Source organism: Gouania willdenowi, chromosome 21, assembly GCF_900634775.1.
Source record: "Gouania willdenowi chromosome 21, fGouWil2.1, whole genome shotgun sequence".
NCBI lineage: Eukaryota > Metazoa > Chordata > Actinopteri > Blenniiformes > Gobiesocidae > Gouania > Gouania willdenowi.
This window is the reverse complement of record NC_041064.1, coordinates 32,072,557-32,086,809: the sequence shown is the minus strand read 5'-3', so window position 1 is coordinate 32,086,809 and position 14,253 is coordinate 32,072,557. Positions and strand designations below refer to the sequence as shown.

The following is a 14,253-nucleotide window of genomic DNA, read 5'->3' as shown; positions in this document are numbered from 1 at the left end:
CCCTTTTTGTCCTTTTCACGTCTCATTTTGATCTGTTTTTATCATTTGTCAGATTCAGAGAATGAAGCAAATAACAAGCGTCGTGGATTTGTAGCTTTTGTCGCCTCACTTTGTGACTTTTTAACAGTTGAAACATTAATGAGTGAAAGTTCAGCCAGTGAGAGGTGTCACACATTAACATTAACACAAGCAGCGTTTAAATAATAAGCAGCAGCTCTGAATTAAACATATTATATACACGGGCCTTTTTTTACCACACACACACACACACACACACACACACACACACACACACACACACACACACACACACACACACACACACACACACACACACACACACACACACACACACACACACACACGCACGAGCCGAAGAAGGCCTTTTCCTCCTCTTCCTCGTGCGTCACCTTCACTGAACGTTTTTCAAATCAAACCCTGGACGTGAATCCAGGATTTTTTCCTTAAACCTTAAAATAAATCCATCAATATTAATAGGTTTGTAAATTTTCTGCTAAAATTCCACAAGTTTTTTTCTACTTTTTTAAAAGTTAAAAAAAAAGAAACCCACACTGTGACACTTAGACTTTTCAGTTTGTGTTTAAAGCTCCTTAAAAACTCCCAACTCTGCACTAATGGAATGAGTGTGTGTGTCAGAATATATATATATATATATATATATATATATATATATATATATATATATATATATATATATATAATTTTGTGTTTTAGTGACCTGCAGATTAAAATATGAATTAAACTGATATTATACACTGATAGAACATGTAATAAATCGTAAAAAAAAAAACCACAAAAAAAAAAAAAAAAAAAACTGAAAAAAATCCCAAAACAAAACCCTGCCAATTATTGGAAGTCTAAAGTAAATATATATAAAACATTACATGTGTTAAAAAGTTAAAATAAATCTAATTCAATGCATCAAAGTGCAACATTTACATTTAATATCGTAGACTACACGGTCCGTTTATAAATAAACTATTACCCCGTCCCTGTAACGTCCGCCAAACCTTTACGCACAGACTTTACGCACAGCTCTGTGGGCGAACACCCAAATCCATGCACGCGCGTGGCTCCACTTCCCCCGCATCTTCTTCTTCTGTGTGATTGGTGACTACTCAGCCGCTAAGTGACGACTTCCTCCTCTGTGACCTTTAAAAACAGCAGGTTGACTCGGTTTCCTCCGATTTCCGAAAGCAGCGGGAACTGCGTTAATTTTTCCGCCTCTGAATCTGAAGGAGGAAACGCGTCTTTGAGAGGAGAAAACTCTCACCAAAGCAGGTGAATTTACTCTGATTATCAAACACGGGCAAATGGATCAGTGCGGTGTCACGGTGTGAGGACAGAGAGCAACAGAAGGTTCTAGAGAAAGGCCGTCAGAACGTTCAGATACATTAATAAAAATTACATTTTAGAACGAAGTAAAAACAATAATCACATATTTATTCAATGTTAATGAGATATTAATCCGATATTAATTACAGATGTGGTATATATTAATCAGATATTAATTAGTTTTTAATCAGCTACTAATTTGATATTAATTTGATATTAATCGGATATTATAGAGGTTAGCGGTGCTGAACTTCAGTTTGAATCGTGGCCTTGGCTTCGGGCCTTTCTTCTGAAACATGCTTTTTGTGTGTGTGCGTGTGTGTGTGTGTGTGTGTGTGTGTGTGTGTGTGTGTGTGTGTTTGTGTGTGTGTGTGTGCGTGTGCACGTGCCCGATGGTGGACTGGGCTCCTGCCCATCTTGTACCTTGCTGGGATTGGCTCGAGCACTCTGTGATCATATTGGGATAAGTGTGTAAAAATATTGGTATTTCTTTGACTTTTTTTTTTTTGAGTGAAGCCAGATTTTGTAATTTGAGAAAACATTTACTCTGAAAACATTTTTCTTCTACAGATTACTGACTCGCACTGGATGTACATTTTACCATAACAGTCTTATTTTATTGCCTTATTTATTTTTTGACAAACAGATTCCTTTTGACAATTAGTGATTGAAAACTACAGCAGCTGAGTAAATAGATATTAATTTATTTGTTCTTAGCTGTCTTCAAACATATATAATAAAATACAAAGAATAAACATTCATTTCACAACCAAAAATAGAATGGGCTAAAGCAGTAACTGCTTATCTCAGTCCATCCCCAAACAGCTTTATATGAACTATAATAGTAACAACTCAATAACAGCATTATTCATCACCTTATCAACTTATGTTTCAATAGGAGCAAAATATTTAGTTTTTTAAATACATTTTTGACATATACAGTGAACTCATTAACTTAAAGTGAACTGAAACACATCTTTTTTTTAAACATTGGTCTTAATTCACTTTTCAAAAATATAAACCCCTCTTAAATTATGTTTTCCTTCTCTTATTTTAAAATGTGATGTAATTCCCAAAGGAAGGCTTTTACTTCTTACGGGGAATAAAATCTCTAACACTTTTAACCTTATTTTATCCATACATTTCATTGTTCTAGATTTTTTAAACAGTTCTTTGGTATCGTGGATTTTGTAAATTTTGAGTTCCTTAGATATCTTATCGATGATATATCTTTCGTTATTTATTCATTTCTATAGTGTGAAGTGCTACTTTCCTTTGTTTTTCTGCTGCTATATGAATTTCCCAACTTTGGGACAAATAAAGATTTATCTTATCTTATCATATCTGATCTGGAACTGGATTATGTGATATTTGTGTTTTTTTTCTGAGGAGCTACAGTAAATTCTGTAGCTCAGCGGTTGCCAAACTGGGGTACGTGTGCCCCTAGGGGTACCTGAACACCTCTCAGGAGGTACACAGACACATTTGTCAGTTTATTTTTTAACACTAAAGTTTTTCTTTTTTTTTTTTTACACGCACACAGACTTGTTTCATCATCCATCAATAATAATTTGTGGCACGACTCTAAAATACACCAAAAGGTAAAGTTCAAATTCTAAAATTAGCAAAACATCAGAAATAAATGAATAAAAAAGGCATAACTTCAAGGTTAATGTTGGGTGAGACAAAGGAAAGAGTTTAGAAGAGCCTGCAGACATAAATAAATAATGTATAACATGAGTTAAGGGGTACATGTGATAAGAAATAAAGACTAAGGGGAATATGTGATAAGAAATAAAGGCTAAGGGGTACATGTGATAAGAAATAAAGGCTAAGGGGTACATGTGATTAGAAATAAAGGCTAAGGGGTACATGTGATTAGAAATAAAGGCTAAGGGGTACATGTGATTAGAAATAAAGGCTAAGGGGTACATGTGATTAGAAATAAAGGCTAAGGAGTACATGTGATTAGAAATACAGACTAAGGGGTACATGTGATTAGAAATAAAGGCTAAGGGGTACATGTGATTAGAAATAAAGGCTAAGGAGTACATGTGATTAGAAATAAAGGCTAAGGGGTACATGTGATTAGAAATAAAGGCTAAGGGGTACATGTGATTAGAAATAAAGGCTAAGGGGTACATGTGATTAGAAATAAAGACTAAGGGGTACATGTGATTAGAAATAAAGACTAAGGGGTACATGTGATTAGAAATAAAGGCTAAGGGGTACATGTGATTAGAAATAAAGGCTAAGGGGTACATGTGATTAGAAATACAGGCTAATGGGTACATGTGATTAGAAATAAAGACTAAGGGGTACATGTGATTAGAAATACAGGCTAATGGGTACATGTGATTAGAAATAAAGACTAAGGGGTACATGTGATTAGAAATAAAGACTAAGGGGTACATGTGATTAGAAATAAAGGCTAAGGGGTACATGTGATTAGAAATAAAGACTAAGGGGTACATGTGATTAGAAATAAAGACTAAGGGGTACATGTGATTAGAAATAAAGGCTAAGGGGTACATGTGATTAGAAATAAAGGCTAAGGGGTACATGTGATTAGAAATAAAGGCTAAGGGGTACATGTGATTAGAAATAAAGGCTAAGGGGTACATATGATTAGAAATAAAGACTAAGGGGTACATGTGATTAGAAATAAAGACTAAGGGGTAATTGTAATAAGAAATAAAGGCTAATGGGTACATATGATTAGAAATAAAGGCTAATGGGTACATATGATTAGAAATAAAGGCTAAGGGGTACATGGGGCAATAACGTTTGGGAAACACTGCTGGAGCTTAAATAGTTTTGTATAGTTCACAGTTTGAACACTGGGGGCAGTGTGATTAGCTTATGCGTTCCGGTACAGAAAAGTGTAACGTGAGGTGTTTTTTAATCAGACTTTGTTGGTCCAACTGGTTTTACTGGTGAAGACAAACATGGCTGTCAACCCAAGCTGTACAGTATAACATTTAGTGTTTCACTCTGGGGTTAGCATCTCAGTGGCTATCATCTAGGTTAAGATCATTCAGTAGGGCCTAAATCTATGCTATGGTGGGCCTAATTTGGCCTGCGGGCCTCGGGTTTACCACTCCTGCAAAGCAACGACCACAGGGTGTGAAGGTTCTCCTCTCTGTCTCCTCGTAAAGATGGGGTTCCTGTTACTGAGCAGTAAATCATCCTGTGTGTGTGTGTGTGTGTGTGTGTGTGTGTGTGCGCGTTTCTCTGATAGAAGGCGTGACAGTTTTCAAACTGTTACTGGAAATCAGTAGAGCTGGAATAAACACAGACAGGCTTAGAGAGAACATGCAAACTATAATCTATAACATGCAAACTATAATTTATAACATGCAAACTATAATCTATAACAGTGGTTCTCAACTGTTCCCACCCTGGGACCCACATTTTGCCACGGACATTAAATTGCGACCCACTTTTTTTTTTTTTTTTTTAGAATTCAGCCAACCAAATTAAGTTTTTCAAAAATAGCTGTTGAAAACACACATATGTAATATTTTTTCCAACATAAATCTACATATTTTCCTGTGTAACATGCATTTCACAGCATGCCTATCAAAAGAAAATTTTATTTCAAAATAAAATACAACATGAGAGACATTAAGCATTTATTTAATTTTGACCAGCTGTCCGCGACCCACCCAGTACAGGCCCGCGACCCACTTTTGTGTGCCGACCCACCAGTTGAGAATCACTGATCTATAACATGCAAACTATAACCTGTCACATGCAAACTATAATCTATAACAACTTTAATCCACCAACTCTACAGTGATTCCTAATCTGGAGCAAATCATGAAATGATTATGATCTTAATAATGATATATTAAACATAAATCTGCATTATCTGCCTGTTTTTTGTTATAATTTATTTAATTTGTTAAAAATAATTGTTTTAATATTTTATTGATGATCTGAACTTACTCAACTCAGACTCATGAAAAAAGGCAACTTGAAGATGTTCTAAAAATAAGTTAAAAACATTATTTACTTTCAATTTGGGTATTTAAATAAATAAATAAATAATCAAATATATATATTGTTTTTGTATTTAAATTTTTTTTTACTTAAACGTATTAAAGGCGTACTGTTAATGTAAAAAAAGCCTGAAGTATGACCTTTATTTCCATGTGCTGTCCTCTTTTATGTTATGCTATGATCTTCCTTTCCTTTTAACAACTTCCTGTTAGTTTGTAAATGCAACATGTGGAGTCTGTAACATACTGGGATCAGAGAGGAGCTGGTCAGGACGGGTTCATTCATCCTGTAATAGTTGTGACCTGATGTTCACTGTAGGTTGTTTTTTAGGGAAGTTTCTGTTGCTTGTGCAAGATTTTTTGTTTTTGTCGCCAATACCAGAACAGAAATCTCGTAAATTAGTTTCCTGACAGAAGCTAACGTAACGCAAGGGTTTTTACTTCTTTATTGTTGGTGGTAATACTGAGTGGGGTTAAAGGTCAGGTAATCTTCTTCAACGCCCTGAGTTTATCGCTGAACGTGGTTTGGAGCTCAGGAAACACCAAAGACTAGGTGGGTTTGGTTCGGCAACCAATGGGTTATTTCTTTCGAATTTGGCTTCCTGTCTTTATTCTTGTTTGCACAGCAACTTGAAATGTGTGAGACAATGGCTGTGTTGTAAATGTCATACTAATGTACTCCTCGTACTAAGTTTGATGTCAAAATGAGTACGTAGTTTGTTCACATTAGGTAGTATGAAAAGATTTAGTACACGAGAAATACCTGGATGTATACTATATGGGTTAAGTATGCACGGTGGGCACACTACTCATACTCAACCACCCCATGATGCAAAAGCATCTCATCTTGTCTTCCATTCGTTTTTAACCCTTTTGTAAATAGGGTTCTTGTTTTGAAGTTAACCAGAAGTTTTGTCAGTAGCACAATAGAGGGTCTTCAAAAATCTCCGAAATGTGTCTACGTGAGTTTTATTGGATCAAATGAGGACATTTTGATATTCTACTTGGTCACTTTCTCGCTTAAAATGTTTTCAGAACTTTCAAAGGTGGAGAATCAACAGATATTTAGCCTCAGTTTGATTCAGGTTTTTGTTCGTTTTAGGTTCCAAATGCATCTTGGGAAACTAGGAATTATACTTCAGGGGGAACGCTCATCATCATATTCATACTGTAGTATATAGTAGACAGTATATACTCATTGTGCATTGTCTGGTACGTTAGTGTGCGACCACTTCTACGGCTCAGATAATTATCAAAATGAACGTAAAATTTCGACATCCCAGTGACTCAGAATTCTGTTATTCTTATCTTCTGAGGACACACACACACACACACACACGCACACACACACACACACACACACACACACACACACACACACACACACACACACACACACACACACACACAAACACACACACACAGTAGCAGTCGATTATTGGGATTAAAGAAGGTCAATTAAAGTAAACTTTATGGTTGTTATCACACACTGCAGGTGTTATCAGGGCTTCATTAACTCATATAGTAGTATAGTAGTAGTAGTATATATAGTGGTATATATATATATATATATATATATATATATACTACTGCTTATCGTTGGTATCATTGATAGTGAGCTGATGTTGGCACAAGAACGTCATAATTACAACAAAGTCCGTTCTATGGCCCATTGCCTTGTGCTACACACACTTATGTTGCTACAACGCTAGCTATAGCTGCTATTAAAGCAGGTGATCCACTTTAAACAGATTGCATGTTTTCTTTATTATATACTGTACACTGCAGTTGGTGTGTAATGCAGTCCCTGACCGCCGTGTTTGCTCATGTCTGTACAACATCCTGTTTCAGTCGATTTGTTTCGATGAGAAACGTGTTTTGGCCGAAAACCGAAAATGCACTTTTGGGCCATTTTCAGCCTAAAACATTTGGTGGTCGGAATTTCTGTGCATCACTAACATCCACAGATTATAGATACTGTTTCTGGCAGTAGATATGGAGCTACCTTTAACTACAACGTTCTCGTTGTTGTCCTCCATAACAGAAATAGTGATAATATCTGTATGTGAAGGAACTCGTCTCAGCACTCGCACTGTTAAAAATATTTTGTCCGGGTGTATAGAAATAGAACACATAGAATTATGCCGCAGCTGGCCAAAAATTCACGAGTTTACCAATCTACATAAATATAAAGCAGTAACACACCATACACTAACGGCCACTGTGTGAGGTCATTTAAGGAGTAGTGTATTAAGTAGGGATGTAACAATTCACTCAACTCCCAATACGATTCGATTCACAAAACTGGGTTTACGATACGATTCGCTCACAATTTATTTTACAAAATGAGGCTGTAGAAAAATGATGACTGAAAAATATTCCTTTATTTTTTCGGGGAAAAAAACTATAAAAAACTATACCGTTTTCCTTTTATTTTTCATTGTCAAAAGAATCCCTTCATAAACTATTCAAAACAATGCAATTTAACTACAAATAAATCTTGAATGAAATAAATAATGGAATAATACAAATGAAGAAGAAGCCTATTAATTTAAATTCTGGTTCTATAGTAAACAATGCAAAACTGCATAATAATTCTTTTTAAAAGTGCAACTGAAAATGTATTTTGTGCCTTAACAATTGGACTTAAAAAAAAAAAAAGAGTCATTTCACTGTATTTAGGTCAGATATTTGTTTGGACCAGCAGAAGGCGCTGGTAACCCTGCAGTGGTTGGTTGGCATGCAGATATCTTGCAGTGAAGAAGAGATGCTACGTGAGCAGACAGAGCTAATAGAAAAACGTGACTTTTACAGATATTCACGTAATATTACAGATATTTTTTGGTGCTAAAGAGGTAAGGAATCATTTATGAACAAGTTTAAATGTAGAAGGCGGCCAGAAAGAAACTACTAGCAGATTCCGCCCGCAGCCAACACTTCTGGAGAGCGCCCTCTGCTGGTTCAAAAAAAAGTACTGCAATTTCATTTTCACAGTATCGATGTGAATCGTTATTCCTATGATTCGATTTTTAACTGCCTTACGATTAATCGTTACATCCCTAGTATTAAGAGTGTGTTCATTTCTGGAAAAACAGATGATGTTAGTGTTTTTCAAAATTGGGGTCGTCTGAAATGTCTAGTAATTGATAAAAAAATACTGATTTAAATGTTTTAAAAAAACATTATTGTTAATTATTATTATTTGATTATTCTTTACCACACACAATCTGAAACAAAAATATTCTAAATTTTCACTTTCTAAAATACAAATCTAGTTCAAATAAAATCCAGTATAAGAATATTGAAAATAAATGTCTCTATGCCAATGTTGGGAACCACTGCTGTATAGGAACCTGTTACTAGTATGTGTTACTACCTGCTTATTCCAAATGGTAAATGATTAGGTACAATTGCATCCAATAGGTAAGTTAGCATATATACAATTTTCCATGGTATAACTCCCCGCCCCCCTTTCAGTTGCAGTTTATAGTGATAGTAATATTCACACACTTCATATTTATTTATTTTTTTCCTGCACTTGATCTCCAAATTCCTGCAGGACTGAAGGATCCCATAAAAATGCACGCTTTGATCGGATGTGAATATTTCATAAAAAGAAACACACTTACACCCAATCCATAATTCATCACTTTCAGTGTTTTCAGCACTGACACCAGACGTCATGTTAGATTGGACTTTTCTTACCTGAGAATAACAAATACACTGAATAATGGAGCAAAGCACCGACTGCACACGCCTCAATCCAAGCATTTTTATACAGTATAAATAACACAATATAATAGATGTCCCGACAGCCACTGTTGGCTCTTGATCTGATATTTTTTGGTTTTTAATATCTGACAATCCTGACTTTTCCTGTGCTGGTTATTGCTCTTTAAAGTAATATTGAAATAACTACAATCTGTTAAAAAAAAAAAAATATATATATATATATATATATATAAGCACACATTGGTCAGTGTTGTCATGTGCTGAGCGTGCTTGGGTTATGTGTTTATGTGTGTGGCGTGTACATGATGTGTGTGCATTTTCAACAAATACTGAATAATGCATCAGACAGAGTGTCACCCATGTGGATTGAAGAGTTAAATGATGGTATAGGACCCAAACGCATGAGATAAACTATAGAGGCAGGAGTCGTGTGCAACTTAAAGTCCATTTAATAGTTAAAAACAACCTCAAAAAACACAGAACAATAAAGTACTCAAATCAATGTAGTCCATACAGCAAAAGTATTGACTGGGAATTAGGTACCAATAAAAGTCAAACTGAATAATACCCACTAATGTCCAGGAAGTTTATTATTATTTGGGTTATAGTACATAGTCATCTTTAAGATGTAAATCCATGTTTTGGATGAAAAGTGACGAAAAATGGTGTAAAAAGTGGTGAAATTGTGATTTTAAAAACCACAAAAATTGGTTAAAAGTTGCAAATTTGTGTGCCCAAAAAGAAACGTGAAAAGGGTTCAAAGTGTAAATATTAGAACAATTTGTTTGAACTGGCAAATAATGGGCATGACAGAATAGTGAAAGTGGTTAAATTGGCAAAATAAGCATGAAATATGGTGAAAAGAGGTTAAAAGTGACAATAATGGGTCAACATATGTGATATTTGGTGGGAAAAGTGGTGGAAAGGGTTTATAAGAGCAGAAAGTGTCTTGAAAGTGGAAAAAATGTGCAGAAAAGGCATTGAAATTTCATGGAGAAGTGGCAGAAACGGGAGTAATGTAGCAAAATGCATTAAAAGGAGCAAAAATATGGCAAGAAAATGTGATTAAAATAGGTTAAAATATGGCAAGTTTGATGTAGTTGCTCAAAAATTCACTCAAATTGTTCAGAAAATACAAATACAGACCAGTTTGATATCAAGTGGGTCACCGATTTTAGACAAGAAAAAAGCAATTTTAACATTAATATGCCCTAGTTTGCACTTCCAGGTATAAATTATATATAAAGTATATAAATGACAGACAATATCCAAGCATTAAGTGAGCTTAAAATTAAATTCACTGACATTTCCTTGATATTATGAACAATTGTTATTTAGTAGAATCATTTGAGGAAATTTGTAGAGTTTTTTTCATCAATTTGGGATGAAAAACGACTGCTATCATATGCTATTAGCATGGGAAATTTGTAAATGTGTATCCATGTGTATTTGGAGGGGCTGAAATATCTACAACTGAATTATTTTGTAATTTACACAATGATACATTTTTTTTCTGTCATTTTTACTTTCTCCTGTGGGCCGAATTAGATGCTCTAAAGCAGTGGTTTTCAAACTTTTCACAGTCCCGTACCCCTTCAGACATTTAACCTGAAGCCAGCAAGGATTTCTCAGATATCTAAATACACAAACTCAATGTATATTCCACAATATTTTGAGAATCATAATTTTTCCCATGCTTTTCCCCCATGACTGCAGTCATTTAAAATTTAAAATTGTTAAAAAAAGTCAACTTTCCTGCAATTATTTAACACAATTTCCACAAAATAAATAAAAAGTGGTAACAAAATTAATGAAATTTGAAAGAGCAAATCCTGCAGGGACTAATATGTCACTTATTGCTTGGATATTGTTGGCGCCTTACATACATTATGTATGATTTATACGTCATGTAAAGTACAAACTTGGGTACATTAATCAATGCTTTTTAAATTTCTGTTCACGTACCCTGGGGGTACCCATACCCCAGTTTGGGAACCTAGGCTCTAAAGGGCCAATTGGGTCCCCTGGCCTTGGGTTTGACACATGTTCGCCAGAGCTTGAACTTGAACAACTTGAACTACGATAACTATGTCATTTTTTACAGTTCCAAAGTCCTTTTCTTCCACTGGTTTGAAAATGCACCAGTTCCCAGTCTTTGAATGAAATGTGACATTCTTCCTGAGCTGTTTATGTGTCGTGGATGGTTGTACAGTACAGCTGATAACGCTGATAAACTCTGTTTTCTCTTGTTGTTGGTTTGAGACGTTCGTGGGTGAATGCTGGGCTTCGTGGTGTGTTTGAACAGCCCTGATGTATGTGGGGATATCTGTGGTTGGAGGGGCTTATCTGAGCTTTCTGATAACGTCTGTGGATGTGGGAGTGAGTGTAAGTGAGATGCAGAGATGTCGGCGGTCGATAGGCATCATCAGGCCCAGCAGCAGCAGCAGCAGCTAAAAGCAGCAGCACATATTCCTATAGATATATACGTGTACGTATACTCGTATAAATAAAATGAACAAAATGTTCAAAATAAATGTACAAAGTAAAATGAAAAAAAAGAGAATAAAATTAAACACACAACATACTGATATTTAAAATTTAAATAAATAAAGAAATTATACAATTAAAAAACAAAATAATAAATAAATAAATAAAAATGACATTTGGGATAGGTCAGATGGTAAACCATAGCAGTCATAACGTACCGATGTGTGCCTCGTTACTAAAGAATACGTACGACACACACCTATGAAAACATATGAACAAGAACAACCAAAACAACACCATCTTCCGAGAGGAAGTGAAAAACTATTATATGTGAACTTTACTACTTTACTTCTGACCTGACGACAACATGATATATGAACACCGATTGGCTGAAATCTCCAAAATAGCGACGCCCACATTTAAAGGGATATCACATGGGTTTGATGCTAAAAGTTGATAAAAATGACTCCAAAGACATTCCTTAAACAAATTAGTAACAAAGCTTTATAATTCAGCTTTAAAGCGATCATCTAAAGTGCATTGATGTGATGGTTTGGAATCACTTTAATGTCTTATTTACTGATGGATATCAGCAGTGAAGACTGAGAGAGTTTATTTAATATTTGACATCAAAGGATCACAATCCTTCACTGTGGATCATTTTGGATCTTCTGTCTTTCGGCGTTTTTAGGTCTAATTGTTTTGTTTACTTGTGTCTTTATTGTCATTTTGTGTCATTTATGTGTCATTTTTCTACCTTTTAGCCATTTTGTTTTGTTTTTTTTTTTGTATATTGTTCCTCAGCAGAGGAGAAAAAAAGCCTGATTTTAAAAGGAAGAGGAATACTGTGTGACTAAAGTAAAGTTTCTCTGCTTGCTGCTGCTGTTTCAGACTCCTTCTCATTGGCCGAGGCCCCCGTGGTGTGGAGGAGGATGAACAGTCCCATCACTCCACACAGCCCCGAGCGCAGGGGGGGCAGCCCTGACCTCAGCCTGCCTCCCCCAGGGAAGAAAGGTCGACTGGAGCTCAACGGGAGCCCAACGGGTCCCCGAGTGCGTCACAATGGAGCCCCGCTCAGACCCCTGGGAGGTAAGAAACTGTAGAGTTAAATACATCTGTGCATAAAACACCCTTCAGAGGTAACGTCAGATGAACTCATATCATTCAGAATACAAACACTTTAAGAATCTCTGATTTAAACACCTGAGCATTTTTTTTTAAAATCAAATTATTACATGAAGAATTCCACTTTCATTATTGCAAAGGTAAATAAAAAGACGCCAGATAAACAGTAAAATTAACAGAAAATAAAGACAAAAACAAATAAAATCAATAAAATGAAGGAAAAAGCATGGTGTAATCAAAACAAAAAAACTTGTAAAACTTATGAATAAAAAAGAGGAATAACTAGAAAATATACAGAACGTTTTTAAAATGTAATTTACAAGCTAAAATAATCAATGAAGAAAGAATTTATTAAAACAATTATTTGATAAATTATTTGATAAATACACAGAAATATAATACTGTAATTTTGATAAAATAAGGGGTTGAAACTATTAAAGATTATTTTCACGAATTGTTGGTTCATTCTAATCTATATATTAATCATAATATGAAAATAAAAATTAAAATAACCAAATACAAATGTGTAACAAAATATGTCATATCCATATGTTTTTATTATAACTAAAAACAATTTATACCATCATAAGATCATAGGATATATAAACTACAGAGATGAAATAAAGTCAGTTTATCAGGTATGGCAAATATTAAATCAAAGACTCTAATTTCTCCTGCTGGAGGTTTCTGCAGCGAGCAATGTGTTGGCTCAGATTTTTAGTGTGTGTGTGTGTGTGTGTGTGTGTGTGTGTGTGTGTGTGTGTGTGCGTGCTGAGGTAATCTACAGGTCAGCAGGGAACTGTATAACACACACACGGAGTGAATAAAGGAGAGTGAAACACATAAACAAGATTTATTCATCAGACCAGCCATTGATCCCTCAGCTCATTGTGGAAGACTTTTATTCTGTGTGTGTGTGTGTGTGTGTGTGTGTGTGTGTTCCTCGGTGCACCCTGGGCAGATCAGCACACAACCACACATACAGAATAAATGTTTTACTTTGAAATTAGAGCGGAAATGATACAAGCACCTATAGGCCCCGCCTCTTTAGACCAATACGAGGCGTTCACTGACACTATCACTTCACTTTGAATTGTTCAAGAATGACAATAGTAAACATTTAAGCCGCAAAGTTCCAATAGTGCGAGGGGGCATTTCTGGAAAAACTATTCACAAAAAAAAATAGAGCAATCTTGTTGCTGCTTCACCTTCAAATTCAGTATTTATTCAAGAACTAGTACAGTGCCCGTCGGAGGTATGTATTCATATTGACATTAACAGGAGTTCCACAGTGTGGATGGGAAAATGAAAGGGATATATATATCTATATATTTTCTTTTGGTAGCCAGAACATTACCATAATTTAATCAGCTGTTCATTGACCTCATCAGTGTTCTAAAACAATGTTTGACAGGAGTTCCACAGTATGGATTGGTCATTTCAAATTGGTTTTAAATTGGTTTTGGAATGACCAAATTACTCCAAAATTACGGATGCACACATTTGGGGTATGCGCAAGCCGTTGACAAAGTTTCAGGTTGATCAGACA

At 35.3% G+C, this 14,253-nt stretch overlaps 1 protein-coding gene across 5 annotated transcripts in view; it reads left to right on the top strand.

Annotated features, from left to right (window-relative positions):
* LOC114455207 (DNA-binding protein SATB2-like) overlaps nucleotides 1–14,253 on the top strand; it is an 85,684-nt gene that overhangs the window by 18,872 nt on the left and 52,559 nt on the right. For 4 of the 5 annotated variants that reach the window (XM_028436283.1, XM_028436280.1, XM_028436279.1 and 1 more), the window contains exon 2: nucleotides 12,471–12,668. In XM_028436283.1, the coding sequence (XP_028292084.1) occupies nucleotides 12,471–12,668 (198 nt within the window). Of the gene's footprint in view, nucleotides 1–1,217; nucleotides 1,303–12,470; nucleotides 12,669–14,253 lie in introns of those variants that run through there. The other variant, XM_028436282.1, reaches the window with a different exon arrangement.